The sequence below is a fragment of the Acomys russatus genome, chromosome 5 (assembly GCF_903995435.1).
Source record: "Acomys russatus chromosome 5, mAcoRus1.1, whole genome shotgun sequence".
In the NCBI taxonomy this organism is placed as follows: Eukaryota; Metazoa; Chordata; class Mammalia; order Rodentia; family Muridae; genus Acomys; species Acomys russatus.
The window spans coordinates 59,928,465-59,947,416 of NC_067141.1; the positions used below are offsets into that span (position 1 = coordinate 59,928,465).

General features: G+C 50.5%; 1 protein-coding gene across 1 annotated transcript in view; it reads right to left on the reverse strand.

Annotated features, from left to right (window-relative positions):
* Window positions 1-715: 715 nt before the first annotated feature.
* Window positions 716-18,952, reverse strand: part of Tll2 (tolloid like 2) — a 109,335-nt gene continuing 91,098 nt past the window's right edge. The window contains exons 14-21 of the mRNA XM_051146539.1: window positions 14,073-14,198; window positions 13,248-13,408; window positions 11,472-11,652; window positions 9,252-9,377; window positions 7,620-7,747; window positions 4,720-4,933; window positions 2,400-2,650; window positions 716-890 (exon numbers count right to left, since the gene is read on the reverse strand). Of these exons, the coding sequence (XP_051002496.1) occupies window positions 756-890; window positions 2,400-2,650; window positions 4,720-4,933; window positions 7,620-7,747; window positions 9,252-9,377; window positions 11,472-11,652; window positions 13,248-13,408; window positions 14,073-14,198 (1,322 nt within the window). The 3' untranslated portion in view covers window positions 716-755. The remainder of the gene's footprint in view (window positions 891-2,399; window positions 2,651-4,719; window positions 4,934-7,619; window positions 7,748-9,251; window positions 9,378-11,471; window positions 11,653-13,247; window positions 13,409-14,072; window positions 14,199-18,952) is intronic.

Sequence of the window (18,952 nt, forward strand, 5' to 3'; positions counted from 1 at the left end):
GAAACCCAGCACAAGTGGCATCTTCTCAGCCTCTGAGTAGAAGGATATTGGGTGAACCTAGGTGTAGTCTCAGCAACCTGGGGCCGCTCACCAGCCAGTGATCTCCTGGGAATGACCATGGATTCTCCTTCATGAATGGAGAGTAATGAGAGGAGCACCCCAGAGGAGGCAAGGATAGCCCATGACAGAGGGAAATGTCCTAGCTCTATTACGCTGGTTCTCAGGCTAAGCCTCCTCTCTGTGCACCGGGATGCCTCTTTAACTCCTGTGTCCACATTCTCAGATTTTCTGACTGGCTTGATTCTGGCAGAGCTACGTAAAACTTCCAACCACACCTGTGAGTAACAACTTAGACATTGCCAAGCTTTTATCCTCAATGCCCAGTGCTGACGGAAGGAAGCCATGTCACCAGGATAAGCTCATGCTGCCGGTTACCTATGGAAGCCAGTCCAGAGTTGAGAATGAGGCAGCCTTTTGTCCCATAGGAGCAAAGGTTGGAGAACAAGTGTGAAAGAGCACAGCTTGTCTGCACTAACTTCAAACCTTGACCTCCTTTAGAAGCTGCGATTGATACTGCTGCAGCCAGAACCAACAGGACACCCTTTCCCCTCCTGTTGGTATGTATGTTCAGCCAGATAGATAATTTCAAGAATGTAGTTTGAGCTTTCATTGTGGAGAAAAATGCTGTACACTGGAGACTGCTCATTCGTAAGTGTTTAAAACATTCTAGTTTCTGTCTTTCCAGAACCGTGGTGCTATTTCCTCATGTGCAAGGCATCCTGGAACTTGGTGCTGGTGTATCGTGCGTGGAAGCCTTTCTTGTTGATGGTGTCATCTGTGTAGAATCGAATCATCAGCGAATCTCCTGCAGAGTAGATTTCCTCTAATGGCTGAGGGAAAGAACGAGGAAAGCTAGATTTTAGGTTTGTCGGTTACTGTTGGGATTTAAAGGAGGATGTACTGAGGAGGTGCCTAAGGATGGCCATGGCTTCCGTGAGGTCACCAGAAACTCTGACAGACATCTCAACAGGCTCCTTCTCAAAGGAAGACTCCCCGGGCCCTGCTTTTACCAGGTTGAACCTATGCACATGACACATATAGCAGCCATTAGGACCCAGGCAGGCCAGGCACTGTGGTGACCACACTCAGACCTCCTCTAGTGAAAACTTCACAAGCTTGTCATAAGACAGGTACTTGCTCCATTTTACACATACGAAAGCTAAGAGCCAAGTTCACATAGGTCAGCAGGATTCACACTTGGGGCTCTGTGATTTGTAGTGTGATATGAATGTAGACCATCATTCAGGCCTATGTCCTGTCCTGGCCAACAAGTGGGCAGAGCTGTTACTCTTGTCTGGAGGCTTCTGCCAGGTGGTCTGCAAGGTGGGAGCCAGATGCCAAGGCCACTGCCTGATGGATCCTAGGGATGCCAAAACGCAGCTTACCAGTAATGATGAACTCCAAGGGGCTTCTCCCCATGGACTCCTTGGTTTCAGAAAATTTATCAGAGACATCGGGAGCTCTCATTTGGTTGTTCTTTCTTTGGGGAGGACAAGAAGAGACATGAACTCTAGGCTAAATGTCTGTTTTGCACCAGGATCAGTAGTGCAAAGTGATTTGCACAAGCCCAGGCAATAACAGAGGCGTGAGCAATCAGCAAAGACTGTGGTCGAAGCCCATGGCAGATGGTGTACAGTGTGCTGTGGCTGGGGAGTGGCCAGGACACTGGGCTCACTGGTTCCTATACAGTCACTGTACAGTCTTCTATGCATAGACTATCCGTCCACCCTGACTCAGGTACTGGGGATACAGTGAGTCCAGGAGGTGTACCAAGGGGGGGGGGGGGACAAAGAAAGAAAAAGAAAAAGAGTGACCTTGAATATAAACATTGTGATTATACCAAGAATGATTTGTAATCTTCAAAGACATTTGGTTTTTCTTAGCATAAGAACTGTGAATACACCACGTGGTGTTGGCGCACACCTGTAATCCCAGCACTTGGCGAGGCAGAGAAAGGCGGATCTCTGTGAGCTCAAGGCCAGCCTGGTCTACAGAGTTCCAGCACAGCCTGGGTGACACAGAAAAACAACCCTGTCTTGAAAAAAAGGAATTGTAAATATGTATGTTTGTATACATAATGAATTAATAAAGCCCAGAGGCCAAATAAAAATTAGGGAGAAGACTCTCTTCAAAAACAGGGGCAAAGTGCGAAAGGATGAAGTGCTCTTCCACTGCTGATAATGTCCTTCCTGTAACTGGAAGGCCCCTGGCTCCTCCCAACCTGTCTCTGGGGAGTCTCCTTTCCTCTCCTGGCTCTTAGTGGCAGCACTAGCTAGGACCCCAGCTCAGATGTGATTCCCCACGCATCAGGAGGTTGCCTGGCTATCCCTCACACTCACCCCTGAGCCACAGAAGCGGCCAAGCCTCGGTGCCGAGCTGTCGTAGCCGTCATAGGCCTCCATGTAGTCATAGCCACAGTCGGCCTCCTCCTCGACTTCAAAGGTCCGGAATATCAGCTCCACACCATAGCCATCCTCTGCCACCAGCACCCAGTCACAGCGGGCCTGGCTTGGGTAGTTGTTGTCCCCAAACTGGGCGTGAGAGTAGAGCTCTTTGGTCTGCACTTCAGCTTTCAGCCTGCCCCCGCACTCTGCGGCAGAGAGAGAACAGCTTACCGGCACCCACTGGCCCTGACATTCCCCAAGAACGGGGCTTAAAAAAGACTAGTTGCTGCCCTCTCTCCCCACTAAGGGAGAAAAGGAGCCAAGGAGTGGATCGCCTGTTTGCAGGGATGTGACTGATCTAACTACTCCCAACCTAGGAAGAAGATCCTGCTCCCACCGGCTCCAGGGCATATTGTAATTTGTAGTGTTGGCCAGCAGAGGGCAATAAAAGCATATCAGAACTGCTGCTGAGCCTGGCAGCACAGAAACCTCCCTCTCTACTGGAAAGGACTGCTAAATGGGGGGGGGGGGGGGGGGGGGGGGGGGGGGGGGGATTGGGGGGGGGGGGGGGGGGGGGGTGAAGGGCAGAGGGATGGTAGTGTGGGGAGGTGCAGGTGGAGTAGGGAGGTGGGAGTGAGGTATAGCGGTGGGGTGGGGACTGTGGATGATTTTAGTTCTTAATATCCATCAGGGTGGGCCCAGCCCTGCCCAACTCTGAGTCTTTACTCCTGTCTTTACACTGGCTACAGTTACCTCATGCCTGACCTGCCTTTCAACTCATGAGACATACAATGAACACAGAGAGGGCAGAATGCCTCCTCCCCCACCTGCGGCAGCACCACCACCCCACCTCCCCAGTGACCTGATGCTCTATAACTGGATTCAAGCGTTGGCAACACTCACAGGTCAGAGGGAGGCTAGGCACCTTGCATGCAGAACCACCCCGACCCCACCCTCACCTCCATCCCCACCCCCACCCCACCTCCACACCTTCCATTCTTCCATACGGCCTTGTGGCTCTCAAACCCCGTCCTGTCCTCTGAGGTGTCTCCACACTCTGCAAGCCCCCGCTATAAATAGTCCTTCTATTCAGTTCTGCAAATGTTTTCCAAGTAAGCCCCAACTCCCCACAGACACCTTAACCCACCCTGAGTGGCTATATTTTATCTTACTTTATTCCGTGTGTCTGGGTGTTTTGTCTGCATGTGTGTGTGCACTATGTATTCGCAGTGTCTGGCAGCCAGAAAAGGGTCTGAGAGGCCCCTGAAACTGGAGTTACAGGCAGTTGTAAGCTACCACGTGGGTCCTGCAAGGGCAGCTAGTGCTTTTAACCACTGAGCCATCTTTCTTACCCAGAGCACCCATATTCTGCTCCATGCACAGGGACAAGAAGGTGAAGTCACTATCAGTGGCCTTAAACTCTTGTTGGGGAAGCATAGATCCTTCAGAGGTTAGAGAGGGTCTCATGAAATGTGGGGCATCTGCCTAAGCAGGGAAGGCTAGACTGCTTAGGCACGGGGACTGTATTTCTGTTTGCTCCGAGCCTTGTTTTCTGGCTCTGATTTAAAGGGGTGGGGTGAGGCTGGGGAAAGAGGGGCTATAAAAGAGCCACAGTGGGAAAGGAGCTTTTAAAAAGAACAGCAGTGCCCCACCATCGATCGCGACCTCCTACTCAGTGCCACAGACAAAAGCCAGCAGGTTCTTGGGCAGCCCCTGGCTCTCCCACAATTAAATGCCAGGATCAAAGGGCCTACATTCCTCCACAGGGCTGACTAAGATGGCAGAGCAGAGTCCATTTCCTTATTGGTCTTCTTATATTTAACAGTGTGGATATTTAACATTTCCTTCCAAAGGACCCAGCAGAGCTCCTGACGTTTGGAGCGCCACGAACTAAAAAACGACAAGCTAAGGCAGCGTTTTCCAGAAGTGGCCCCTTGAGAGTAAAAGGACTGCTTTCCACCATTCAGTTCTCAAACCTTTGCACTTCCCAGGCCAGCAAAATAACAAACACATTTTTAAGGGGAGGAACTGGAGGAGGAAAAGAGGAAGATGGGGGCGGGACGTGGAGACACAGCCCCGACAAAGCATTGCCCACATCTGAGTTTGTCGATTAAAAACATCGAAGGAGAGTCAGCCCATCAGCCTGTGGCAGCTGCGGGTGCTTCAGTTGCCCCGCTCTAACAGGGATGCCTGAGCGCATTTCTCCCCGAACCCTGTCCTGGCAGACAGACAGAAGGCGGTCCTTCACCAGCCTGTGAGGCCGGCAGCCCCGCACCTGTGCTGTGCACAGCCTGGAAGCCTTTTCTCTGCACCGAGGCATCCGAGTAAAACCTGAGAAACAAGCTGCTGCCCGTAGCCACCACGGCATCCGGCTTCTTGCTGCCACAGAAGCGGCCGAGGATGGGGGCCAAACCGTCCGTCCCGTCGTACAGTTCCAGGTGGTCGTAGGCACATTCCTGATGCCGTTCAATCTCAAATTCACTGAATGTCTGGGGATGGGAGAGCAGAAGTCAAGGCAAGGATGAGGGATTGAGAAGGGGTGGGGAGGGGCGCACAAGGCCGGCGGTATCTGTCTACCAGCTTTGCAGGAGTGCCCCCCATTGCCATAGTGATACAACGACCAGTCCCAGAGCCAGGCTCCCAACTGCCTAGATCCGCTCTTCCCCACCGTTCCTCTAATGCTGGGAGCCAGCTAGGACTGAGGGCTCACCCACGCTGGCAGATGTGTTATAAGCTTTACAAACGTCCCCTCATCCAGTCCTTGCACAATTCCTGCAAGAAGATACCAGATGGCAAGGCCTGTGACAGGTAACCTGGGACCTGTGGCTTCAGAGATGCTGCTCTTAGCCTGCGCCCACAACTGCACATTTGAAATTCTACTGGCTTTGAGCAGGGCCACGCCATCCTGCCATCATTCTCAAAGCTGCTGACATTTGTTGGGTATTATTTCCTTTCCGATAAATTACGGGAATTTTCTCACTGAAATTCTAATGAAGTTATGGAGAGCTATTAATATCCCAAGTGAGCAGAAGGAGAAACTGAGTCATAAAGATGCTAATTGGTTTGCTTCAATCTATTCATCTGGAGTGAGAGGGGAACATGCCCCAGAGCCGACCTTTTCCAGGACACCCTATTAACCATAACCAGATCCTGCCTTTCTTCCTGTCCCTCCATCAAAGACTGTCCCTGGTTGCTGGCCTGGGGAGCTGGACAGTTTCAGGCCATATACAGCTCACTGGGTGCTTGGGAGATAACTGAGTGGCTAATGAGCTGCCTGTGATGTCATGGTGAGCAGGGAGTGTTAGGTGAAGGTTTGGACCAAAAGCATAGATCAGGAAGGGGGACACTAGTGGTGTGTGTGTGTGTGTGTGTGTGTGTGTGTGTGTGTGTGTGTGTGTTGGGGTAATCACACTCCTTTAGTAACAAAAGGCAGAATTCAGTCAATATACCCATCAAACATTTTCAAAGAAAATGTCTTTCTCCGACTGAAGCTTGTGTGCAGACACCTCAGATAGAGGCTTCTCACTGTGCAGGTTGGGAGGTCCCACGCCCAGGACACACTGTTCTCTGTGATCATCAGGAAAGGATATTGCCAAACAAAAGTACAGCTTTACTGCAGATGGCAGTGTAGGGCAAAGCTGGCCTTTCAGGGGTACTCCCTAAGTCACCCTTACCCAGATTCCACACTGTTCTGAGGGACCTAGGGCAGAAGAAGATAGTTTCTATGTAGGCAGTACATGTCATGTACAGGAGGTGCCTGAGGAGCATGCCCCATGGTCTGGCATCCCTTCTGTACCCATGATGCCTTGGGAGCCCATTAATCTATCCTTGTACAGCAAAAAACACCCTGGCACTAGCATCTACAAATCACCCTGCTCTTTCTGTTCTCTTCTCCCCTCCATGCATTTTTAGTGTGCCATTCATAAGGTCCATCTGCTCATCTCAACAGTCTGGGGTGTGTGTGTGTGTGTGTGTGTGTGTGTGTGTGTGTTCCAATGTATGTGTGCATGTGAATGTGTGTGTGTGTTCCAATGTATGTGTGTATGTGAGTGTGTGTGTTCCAATGTATGTGTGTATGTGAGTGTGTGTGTTCTAATGTATGTGTGTATGTATGTGTGTTCCAATATATATGTGTTTGTGAGAGAGAGTGTATGTGTGTGTATGTGTGTGTGTGTTCCAATGTATGTGTGTGTTCCAATGTATGTGTGTATGTATGCATGTTCCAATATATATGTGTATGTGAGAGAGAGTGTATGTGTGTGTATGTGTGTGTGTGTTCCAATGTATGTGTTTAAGTGAGTGTGTGTGTTCCAATGTATGTGTGTATGTGTGTGTGTTCCAATATATATGTGTATGTGTGTGTGTGTGTGAGAAAGAGAGAGAGAGAGAGAGAGAGAGAGAGAGAGAGAGAGAGAGAGAGAGAGAGAGAGAGAGTGTGTGTGTGTGTGTAACAGGTTCTCTAACTGCCAGTTGCTTCAAACTCCAAACACTGTGGGTCAGGGGTAGGGAGCTAAGACATAGGAGCCAGAGAACAGACTCAGTTTTTTTTGGTGTTTTCGTTGTTTGTTTTTGCAAGACAACCCATCAGATACACAGATGAGACTTTAAATGATTTGCAAGGTAATTGTTGCTTTTTTAACTGGTCCTATTGTTAATTGAAAAAGATGTAGATTGCAGAAGAGTATGAATAATTGTATTTATTCTATGTGATTTGGGTAATTAAAAAAGTGTGGGAAACTTCTGAAGAGATCCACAAATTTCTAGAGTGGGAATGGGGCACCTGAGGACTTGTGACCTTCCCTCTCAACCTTCTGTGTAAATTAAGTGTTTTGGGCTTATTTTCTTCTTGAAGACTGAAATTAATGTTCTGTAAGAAATCAGCTCTGGACACAACTGATCTCACACAGCACTGCAGACCTGCGTGGTGGCTGCTACCTTTCTGGCGCTGGTGTTACAGAGCTCTGCGCATGCTCCCTTCATCTGCCCAGCAGCCTCCTCCCCTCCCCCCACCCCCCCCCCCCCCCACCCCACTACAAGAGTCACAGCATCGTGTCGTTTCCCAACAGCAAAACTGAGACCTGGACATGCTCCATGCTGGACACAGAGCAGGGATCTGAACCCATGCCTGCCTAACGCCAAAGTTTATGCTCTTAACAAACCAATGAGGGAACTCACAATTTTCACCCTGTGGCCTGCGGTTGACGAAATGTTCCAGGTACATTCCTTCCGACTGGGGTATTTGTCAGGCCAATTTGGGCTCATCAGAGTCCCCTCTGCACTGCTGATCTTGTACGCACAGCCAGCTGGAGGTCAGAAAGGGACACACACACACAGAGGGATCATTCAACTGGGGGCAGCATCATGGGGGGGGGGGCTCAAGGTCAATGTCCAATGTTTGGGCAGCCAGCTTGGATCTGGTGTGACCGGTGTTGGCTTTGTTTGAACTGGCCCAGGAGGAGAGAGGTTTCTGTTATGACTGTTCCCACAGAGGTTGGCATAGGAACATGGTAACATCAGCACCTGGTTAGAGCTTAGATACTGGGGTCGGTGGTGTTCAGTGAGAGTACTGGTTCCACAGCTTATGGTATTAAGACCTCTCAAGTCCTCAAGTGTAAAAGGGGTGCCAGGCTCATGCACATGGGTTAATGTCACAAGTAGAAGGTCCAGAGAGTGCCACCCATGGTAAATGTTAGTTAATAGAGATCCCTATGAGAGCACCGTGCCTTTCCTCCATCAGTCCATCCATGGGACACCTGCTTGGTCCAGGTCACGTGTTATTAGTCAGGCATGGTGCCAGGGCTTGCTTGGTGACTAGTATTTTGAATTTGTCTTCCTCTGTGCTAGGTGGGTTGCATGTACCCTCTCACTTAGTTTCTCACATCCCCAAATAAGAAAACAGAAGGAGGCAGGTGGTCTTCACATCTTCCCCCAACTCTGCTACTGGACCCAGGGCTGGGCAAGGCCTGAAGCTGTGTTCATCACAGACAAACAATTCTCCTTCACTGGGCAAGGTGAGAGCTAAGAGCAGAATTTGTCCACTAAGGCTGGACTTGCAAAGCTGTCTGACTCTGAAGGGTCTCACTGGAGAATGAAGAAGGAAGTGAGCAAAGCTCCTATTTCACTCTCAGTCCTGAATGGCCTTGTTATGACAAGGACATTGGCCTAGTGCTTGCTGACACCTAGAATACACAGTATGTGCAAGACTGTCTCAAACACATCCTTGCAGAATCCTTAGGGAAGAATCATGCTTACTTTATTTGTCACAGAAGAAGAACCCAAGGCTCAGATTATTTAATTAGCTGGCTGCAGTTTGCACAGCTGGTAATTGGCAGAGCCATGGTTTAGATCTAGGTGTATTGATTCTGGAGCGTATTAGATTAACTAGTCTACGATAGGCACTCATTTGGGACCTCCTGAAGAGACTGGCTGTCCCCTGGGAGGGCCACCAGAGTGGTGTCCTGCTGGAGGGCCACTGAGATGAAGATTCAGACAGAGATCTGATGGCATTATGCAGATGGCGGCTCCCCAGGCTGATTCCCACCCGTCCCTCAGCCATCCACTCACACATCGAGAAGGTGCACCCAGACAGTGCCCGCCCAGCAGCTCCCCAGGCTGACTCCCACCCACCCCTCCGCCACCCACTCACACATCAAGAAGGTGCACCCAGACAGTGCCCGCCCAGTGGCTCCCAGGCTGACTCCTGCCCATCCCTCCCCAGGCTGACTCCCACCCGCCCCTCCGCCACCCACTCACACACCAAGAAGATGCACCCAGACAGTGCCCGCCCAGAGGCTGCAGCAGCCTCACCTTCTTTGCAGCCGTGTCCATTCTCATGGAGCCGGTACCCGTTCCTGCATCTGCACAGGTAGCTCCCAAACGTGTTGACACACTCCTGCTGGCAGCCACCATTGTCTTTAGCACACTCGTCCTTGTCTGCTGAGAACAATGGACTCTCCTGAGAAGGGCTGCCAGCTCGCCACTGTCCCTGTGGCTCAGAACACCTGCTCAACAGTGGCTTCCTCCAAGGAGCCTCCCAGATCATAATCCCTTAAAGGGGTGGCAGTCATGGAGGGAGCATCTTTGTTTGTGATGGGCATCCATTGGTCTCTTTGGGGTTCTCTGTGCTCCTAAAGCACTGTCACCTGTTCTTGTCCTGCCTCCCACCCAAACTAAGGCGCTCCCAGAAGGACGGGCTCACATGAACAGCAACAGTGGCAACAATGAAAACGACCAGCATATACTGAGTATTTACCACAGAATAGGTCCCTGGCACCTCCTGTATGTTACTGTTATCTAAGTTAACTCCCTCTCAAGCTTAGAGGAGCATAGATGTACCCCCAGTTTACATGCACAGAAACAGGGTGAGGCAGCTTGGATTCCCAGTCATTCAGCAGGAAGCATTTTGTGACTGGAAGGTCTGGACACACACTGTCCCCTGCATGTGGAGGGGTAATTGCATGGGCCAGGAGCCACATGGTGAGTGCTTGAGGCTGTGTCTCAGGCCTCCTTGGGATGCTGGAGGGGAAAATGAATGGGAGCCAGGAAAGCCCTTGGAAGAGTGTCTGGCCCCCAGCAAGTGTTGGTTGTTATAATTATGATGACACGTGACTTCCAGTGTTGGCTCTTATCCTGTGATTCCTGAGGTTCTAACTGCTGTGGCCACCGTTCTCTGCAGTAAATGAGGTTCTACTTCCACCCCACTCAGTATATACAAGTCTCGGGGATGCTTGGTGTCATCCTTCCCTCAGTACTCTATTGCCACTATAGCCGTGGTGACCTACAACAGTTCACATTGTAGCTTCATCCTTGTATTTCATGGGGACAACCAAGACCCCATCCAGAGCTCTTAGATGCAAACTAACTGCTGCAGCCCAGTACAGGCCTCTCCTCTCCCTCCTCTCTTCCGAAGTCCTCTTGCTGACAGTCGTGGGTCTCCCCCTGCTCCCCAGATCTAGCTTCTCTGTCCCTGGGTTCTGTGTGTAAACATGAAGCTGTACCCCGACATTAGGACCTTGCAGACCCTCCTCTGAGGAGATTTCTGATCCTCTCAGCTCCGTTTTGCATGGCCTGGTTTGATAGCATGGCATTCGTAGGCCTCCCTGCTCAGACCCTACAGAGAGCTGTGCATCCTGTCCCATTGGATCCCATTCTTCAGCCAGCATTCATGGCCCATTATGGCCAAGCCTACATGACCTGGCCCACCTGTGGCCTCCCCAGATGGCAATGGTCCCTGCCACTCTGGTCTTATCTCAATCCTTGTGAACACTGAAGAACCCCCCCCCACATACACACTCCCCCCCCAAATCTAACCTCGTGACATCCCCTCATCTCCAAACCTTGATCACTTCCTTTCTAGCCATACCATTGCTTCCTCAGTCCTTCAGATCTGTCCCAGATCACATGCATCAGGCAGAGAGCTTTACCTGCTGCTTCAAGCCCCCTCTCCATAAATGCCAACCCTTGTCAAGCCTGACCTAAGACGAGGCTTAGCAGGAGGAAGATGTCTTTCTGGCCTCTGCAGCCAGGGTGAAGCTTATGCAATGCCAGATGCCATCCGGGCAGCCCCTGAGCTCAGGTCTGTATTGTGCCCATGACACGAAACAGAACTTGCTCAGTGAGAGACCACCTGATCCAAGAGCCAGAACTCTGAGCACCTGCAAAACCAACACATTATGGGCTGCTTTGACACTGAGCCCTTAGTGACCCAAACACCCCGTTGAGCAGTTCATACGCCAGCGGGATGTGACCAACAGGACCAACATGCTCTGTGGTGTCTTTGGATTCTGATTTCTGGCTCATAGAACTTAAGAGAGTAAAATCCTTTGTTTCAACCACACTTGGTGTGTGACAACTTGTTGAGGTATCCCCAGCAGATGAACTGGGCCACTAGTATTAAAAAAAAAAAAAAAAAAAAAAAAAAAAAACTTCAGGGTGAAAGAGGAAGAAGAAGTTGGAGAAGGCATAGAGGAGGCTGCAGGAACCCAGGGTCCAGGAGCCTTCGGGCCTCTGCAGGCCCGCCCCACCTGCCTGAGAAGAAGTGAGCCCGGAAGCCCCGCTTGGAGACCGTGTTGTCAGACTTGAACTCCACGCGCATGTTGTTGCTCTGCGACGTGATGACCTCGGGGGTCTCGGAGCCACAGAACTTGCCATGAAGCTTAGCGTCGGGGGAGAGGCCACTGCGCACCTCTACGAAGTCATACTTACAGACCTGTGAGGGAACATGGACCAGGGCAGTGTGCTGCCCCTCAGTTTCTCCACATATGTGTCCTCAGGGGCATTGATGTCACCCCTCCCTCTGTAACCTCTTGCCACCATAGTTGTGGTGTCCTAGAATTCTTTGTAGCTTCACTCTTTTATTTCACGGGGACAGCTAAGACTCCATCCAGAGCAGTAAGAGTGCAAACTGACTGCCACATTCCAGTACAGTGCTCTCCTCCCCCTCCTCCCATCCTAAGTCCTCCCACCAACACTCATCAGCATCCTCACCCTAGAACTATACTCTTCCCTGTGGGTAACTGGGCTCAGCAAGTCTTGGACTGAGTCCTCTGGATTGTCACTATGCTGGTGAGCACCAGCGGGTGATGACGACTTTGGCTTTCCAGCCAAGGCTCTGTGAGGTACTGTGAGGCCTGGCAGCAGAATGCAGGATCCCTATTTGCTTCTACTTGGGCTATCACAAGGCACAGGCTTCAGCAATGGGCCCCTGCTGTTAGGAGATGGCAGAAGAGGGGACAGCAAGGGAGGGAATGCCTTCAAGCAGCCCATCTCCATGATAGTCTCGTGCAGACGTACTAATGCTCAGAAGGTGAAAGACATTTGTCTCATGTCACTTGGCTCAGCAGTGAGAGAGCTAGAACTAGATTCCACAGTACCTCAGGTGGCCCAGAATTTTCTTTGAAAACAACTTAAATACTGAATGTCTGGTCAGTCACTTTCAAATGGCTATTATTTTTCTTTCTGTGAAATACTCATTTTGAGGCTAACCTTGATGGGCTCCAGAACCTTCCAGGCACTGTTTTTTTTTCCCCTCTCTCTCTTTTAAAGACGTGTTAGTTGCATGTATGTGTATGGATTTGTGCATGTGAGCGCAGGTGGCCATGGAGATCAGAGCAGTTGTAAGCCCACTAACAGAGGTGCTTGGAATGGCACCTGGGTCGTCTGTAAGAGAAGTATACCTTCTTGACTGATGAGTCATCTCTTGAGCCTCCTGCATTGGGGTGTTGGCATGGAAGCCTCTCTTAGTGCCCTAAAGGGGTGATGGAGTGGGTAAGAGCTGGCTGTGGCTGTTGATAAAGTGACCGCCTAAGCCGGGCTGTGGCAGGGGTACATGGAGAAGCCTACGTATCCTCAGGGGCTTATACTAAACCCAGGTACAGACATGGGGTGTTACTGTCACCATTCTGATGTCATTATCCATAGCCACTTCCAAGAGAAAGGAACGGGCTATTTCTAGTATCCTTGATGGCTGCTAGCCCTCAGCGCCTTTTTTCCCCTTTGGCTGGATGCTAGTTCCCAGATCCTCGCCTTGGAGTTTAGATCTGCCCTGACTACGCTACCCACAACGCCTGCATCCTTCACTCTTGGCTCCATCTTCCTTGCACTCAGTGAAAAGGACATGCAGCTAAAGTGACTCAGTGACACATGCCCCCCTTCTCCCCAGTCCCCATTTCTGCCTAGTCTACCCCACCCCCACAGGTCTCCACAGAAGTGCGCCCAGGCCACCTTCACACCTGAAGAGCAGGTCCTCGCTGTGTCACTTCTCAACCCAGCCACCACCCCATGAGTGATAGGGCAGAGACTTACGTCATTGCCTTCCAGCTCAAATGCTTCGAACTGCAGGGAGATGCGGTACTGTGTGGGGGCCACCACCTGCCAGACACAGTTCTTGTTTGTGGGGTACTCCTTCGGCCAGCCAGGGCTGGTGATGGTGCCATTTAGCTTGGTAAGAAATCCACCACAGGCCACTGCATGGAGGGAAACAGACTTTAGAGCCATCTGTCTTTGGTTCCAAGCGACCGCCATTTCCCCCCAAGCATCGGGAAGACCTGCTGCTGTTCTTTAGTAACCATGAAGGAGTGAGACAGTGAATGGTTTCCGCTGAGGCTTTACAGGAACAAGGTGGGGACATGCCTACTGTTTTTAAAGTGATGATGTCACATTTGAGCTGTCACACGGTAGCACAGTTGGTGGTCTCCAGGGCTCTTGGACCAAAGGAGAATGAGAGGTACCTGCATCAAGCTACTCACTGCACCTGTCTTGTAGGAGCAAGCGGGTTCATGTAGATGGGTAGGTGGGCTGAACCCAGGCCACATGGGAAAGAGGCAGACGAGAGCTCATCAACTGAGTCATGCCAGAGTGCTCACAGTTCCTTGAGATTTTGCCATACTGACCACATGAATCTTACACAATCACAGTAGGCAACAATCTGCATCCTCTGTGCCATAGTGTCAAGGGTGGCTAGAACATGTTATATTTGCGACTGTCCCCACTTGTTTCTACTTCAGAAAAGTAGGTGACTTTTTCTATACACTTATTTCACAGTCAGCTGACTGCCCATCTCTGTCCCCACTTCTCCTAAAACTTGTCTCTCATTCCCTGTCATTTCAACTAGACAGGTCCAACACCAACCTTCACATGTCTTCTTGTCAGAAGCCAGCTCGTAGCCAGGGTCACAGGCACATGTGTAGCTGCCGAGTGTGTTTACACAGCGTTGCTCACACCCGCCATGGTCTGGCCAGGAGCACTCATCCACCTCTGTGGGGAGAGAAAGTGACAGGGCTAAATTGTCACCACTATGCACAGTCCATTTCCTCCCTTCCATGTCCTAGGTACATGGCTCTGGGACAAGAGCTACTCCCAGGGCTACCTCCTAAGAGCTCCCGTGTCTACACTTAACAGTCATGTGCAACTACAGGCAAAGGTGGGATCCTGATCACATAAACAGGAGAGTCTAGTTAAAAATTTTTTTAGAGGGCTGGAGAGATGGCTCGGCGGTTAGGAGCACTGACTGCTCTTTCAGAGGTCATGAGTTCAATTCCCAACAACCACATGGTGGCTCACAACCATCTATAATGTGATCTGACGCCCTCCTCTGGCCTGCAAGTGTACATGCAGGCAGAGCACTGTATACATAATAATACAATAAATCTGAAAAAAAGAGAACTTTTAAGAGACATTAGGTAAGGGATTGTAATGGACAATACATTTCTAGATAGAGAGGTACAAGTATCCTAGACAGAACTAGAAGCCGGCTCCACAGCATTTTTATAGACATTCTTATAAAGTTACAGAAAACATGGGCTCTCGGGTTAGCCACTGCTCCTGGGAGAAACTGTTGGGTAGGCAGAAAGGAGGGTTGGGGTGGGTAGCCTGAGGGGTTCAGCACAAGCCGTGTGCTCAAGGCATTAAACAACACTGAGCAGGATGGTTGGGCTCTGACTGTAGACAGGACACAGGAGTCGCTGGGGAATCCCCCCAGGAGATGTTAGCTCACATTCCACCAAAGTAAAGAAAACTCTTAGCCTTGGCCATCTCCAAGAGGACTTTTAGAAATAAAGAAGAAATTGTTTAGTTGCCAGGCTATGGTGTATCTAACCTCGAGAGAGACAGAACGCTGGGTGTGCTCTGACTGTGCCAGAAAGGCTAATGAAGGGACCACTCAACATCATTTAAAATGCAAAGTGGGTGGGGCATGAAGGGGAGTGCAGATCCATGGCACCAAGGAGAGTAGGGGCAGAGAAAGCATGAAGTTGTTGGCCAACTTCTTGAAAGAATCAATTGCACAAGAAGTCTGAATGGCTAACAGCTGGGAACAGCCTGACAAGTTAGATACCCAGTCTCACCACCATGGCAGGAACCTTTAATAATATCCTTGAAACATGGCCTCTCAGAACCTTGCCTACTATTTCTCAGAGATTTTCTTGAGTTGTCTGACTCAAACTACCAGCAAACTACCTGCAAAGTGCAATCCTCTGTCTACTAGTTTTTCCTCTTCTTCCAACTCAAATGGACCTGCCCTTTGCCCATCTTCCTTGCTTGTCCTTATCAGCCTGATTGTCCCTTCCCAGTGAGAAGAGAGCTTGTCAGTGTCCCAGTGTTTCACTCAGTGGATAGCACACAGAGTAACTCTGAGGATTGGGTGTTCTTTGGCCCAACAATGACTGAAATGAATTGGTCTTTGGGTGCCAAGAGATACTGTAGGCAGGGAGGTTGAGGTGAGGTGAGGTTGTCCACGGCCGCTAATAAATGTAGTATGAAGCATGTTGAAACAATGTTCAAGTAACTATTTACTTATCGTGTTGAAATATGCAAAGCACTTTCTTAGATATCTGCCAGGAATTTCGGAAAGAAGGAAATAAAAAGGATAACACGGGGCGGTAGAAAGAGTCTGGGCTTCCAGCTGAGCTGGGCCCGACTGGACCAACTGACACGACCCAATCACATGGACATTAGCTTCTCTGAGCCTTCCTCTACCTTGAAAATGACAAGAGTAGCCTTGGCTCCTGTGGTGATTGAAAATGATGCCCGTGAGGGACTGGCACATCGTCAGTGTGCAGGGTGGCCATTTCAAACAGCTCTGCAGCAGCTTCTGCGGGGCTAGCAATTGTAAAGACGGCAGTGAGGGGAGTAGAAGGAGAAAGCAGCCTGGGCCCACGCACGAGGAGAAGGGCAGGGCAGACGGAGGGAAGGGATTCAGGATGGGCCAGTGAAGAAAGAATAGAATGATGGGAGGGACGCAGCAGGTTCCAGAAACTGACCAGAGAGCAGAGGAAACTCAGAAAAGATCCCATGATAAAGGACAAAGACAAATAAAGACCTAAGGGGAGGGGAGGGGAGGCCTGATGCCAAGAGATGTGGTGGTTGTGGGCAGGGCACAGAGGCAAGAAAGGGGGGGGGGCGGGAATCACGATTTCTTAGCATAGTTGTTGCCAAGTGAGAGGTGAGAAGCTGGTGGAATGGACTTAAAACAAAGAAAACAGCATTCACATAGAGACAAAAGGATAATCTGTTAGCCAAGGTGATGGAGAAAAGCTGCAAGGGCAGTGGGCTGTGTTACTGTCCTCAGCACTGTGCCAGAGTGAGTAAGTGCCAGGCAAGAGGGCACCATTCTTGCCAGGGTCTGGTGAGCTCCGTGGCCTCCACGGGGCCACCTGCACCAAGCCCACTGGCTCATGGTCACTCCACACAGGGCACATCTTCTAAGGAGACCTGGGAGTGTTCAGGCAGAATCTGCTAGAACCAGAGCTTAGCTGGGTACAGCTGGAGTTTTGGCTTCTCTCCGTCCTCTAGGTACACAGGAAAAGAAGGAGCCAGTCGGCAGCTCAATAGTGAAACCCAGGTAAGATCTTAAAAATCATTGCAGACAGAGGTAAGGAAAGGGAAGTTAGGCCAACCACAGGACTTTAAAGGTATGCTTTGAAGAAAGCCTCCACCACCACCCTCCACCCCCTATGGTCCCTCAGCACTGCAATGATAGTGCCTAGGGATTCAAGATGGATTTCACACTCCTTGTGTAGGGGTGTGGGACCAGCCAAGCCTTGAATGCCACCATCCTCTCTTGAAAGAAACAGAAGTGTAAGGCTCTGCCTGCTGCCTAGCCAATTGGCTCTTAGAGGGGCTGCCATCTGGCACCAGGAGATCAGCGCTGAGGCCAGCTGGCACCCCAGCCAGTGTGATAGGCCAGCTGGGCCCCAGGCAAAGCCTGTTGCCAACTGGCATCGAGGCCCAAGGTTCTCTGGCTCACCCCAGCTCTGCCACAGGCTTTGTGGCTGTGCTTCCAGTTCCTTCCCCCTGGCAAAGACACACGAGCCAGACATGGTGTTCTGGGGCATCCTACTGTGGCCTCCCTGGCTGGTCAGAGGAAGCTGGGCGTTATGCTTTTCATTCTGTCTCTTGCTCTTCCCTGTATGGCACAGAAGGGAAGAACAATAGCCCCGTGTCTCACGTGGGGCTCAACAGCTTACAAAGCGTCTCCAAGCCATCATTTTATTGGAGCTTCACAACGCAACAGACTTTCTTCTTTCCGTTCTGCAAAGGGAGACTGGGGTCGGTAAGGGAATGAGGCTGCCTAGCAGGGTTGTATGTCTTGAAGTCAGTTCTCCTGACAGCCGGCCCTTCATGGAGAACCCAGGGAAAGGTATCTAAGAAGAGGCAAGGCTAGGGATAGCGGCTCACATCTGTTATCTGAGCACACGGAAGCTGAGGCCCAGTGAGTCACAGGCTAGCCTGGGTTATGGTATAATACCCTCTCTCAAAAGCTACAATAATAAAGTAATAAGGAGGCACAAGGAAGATGGGGATGGAGGGAAGGAATTAGGGTTTTTTTTTTTTTTTCTGTCCCAGCTATGGCACATAGGAGAGGAGAAAAGGGAAGAAACAGCTCTCTGATGTGAATTTGGGTGGCTGGACACCAAGTGGTACCATAACAAAGGAGCCATGAAGAAGAAGCTGCAGGGACCCCTATCTTTACCAAGGGCTTATAGCATGCTCCTGGGCACACAGCCACAGTGCACCAGACCTAGGGAGTACTCCTGTGTCTTTGTTAGGGATGATGTGCATCCTTTGGGGGTCCTGAGTGCCCTTCCAGAGAAAACACGAAAGCCCCTTCTTATTCTGAAATGCCTCTGTGATCTGGGTCTGATTCCATCAAGGAGATTTGTTCCCCTACTGTCCTCCCACATCACTATCTTGGGGACCAGCAGGGAGGATGGGAGACGGTGTCTCAGGAATGGAAGACCTGGCTTGCTCCTCTGGCTTGCACCAAGGAGTGTCAAACAAGGTTGTAGAGAGTCTGGGGTCTGGAGCCAGACAGGGTTTGCATCTTTAATCTGCCACTCATCCCCAAGAGCAAGCCTAAGTGACCTTCCTCAGCTCTGACCAATATAATCCAAACCGAACTGGAAGGGTTATCACAGGAACAAACTGGTATCAGGTAAAGCAAGTATCCTCCACAGGCTGTGGGACACGGTGAGCTCAGTTAATGAAGTTGCCTTGAGTGTGTTGTTATTAACTCAGGATTTCGTTAAATGTAGTTTGACTGGCAAAATCACTAGGCCTTGAAGGCTGGGTTCAGTAGGTAAAGTGCTTGTTGTCTAAGTGTGGGGACCTGAGTTCAGAGGCACATAAATGCCAGGTGTGCATGGCAGCCTGCTTATAATTCCAGCATCAGTAAGCTGACTAGCTAGGCTAGCAAAAAGAAGAGGCCCTGATTCCATGGACAGGGTAGGAAGTGTTTGAGAGAGCCTCCTAATGACAGCCTCAAGCATTCACATGTGCATGCACACACGTACACACTTACACACACCCACATTCCTGTGAACATGCTATCTCCCCCCTCTCTTCCCCCTCTCTCTCCAAATATATACATAATTTCCCCAAATAGAATAATTTCCTTGTAGAAGCCAAGTGGTGAACCCCCACAGGGCCCAACCAGCAGTTATAAATGACCAGCCTCCTCCTTGCAAGAGTTTTGCTTGCTGCTAAGGCCTCATCTAGGGGGTTTGGGATTC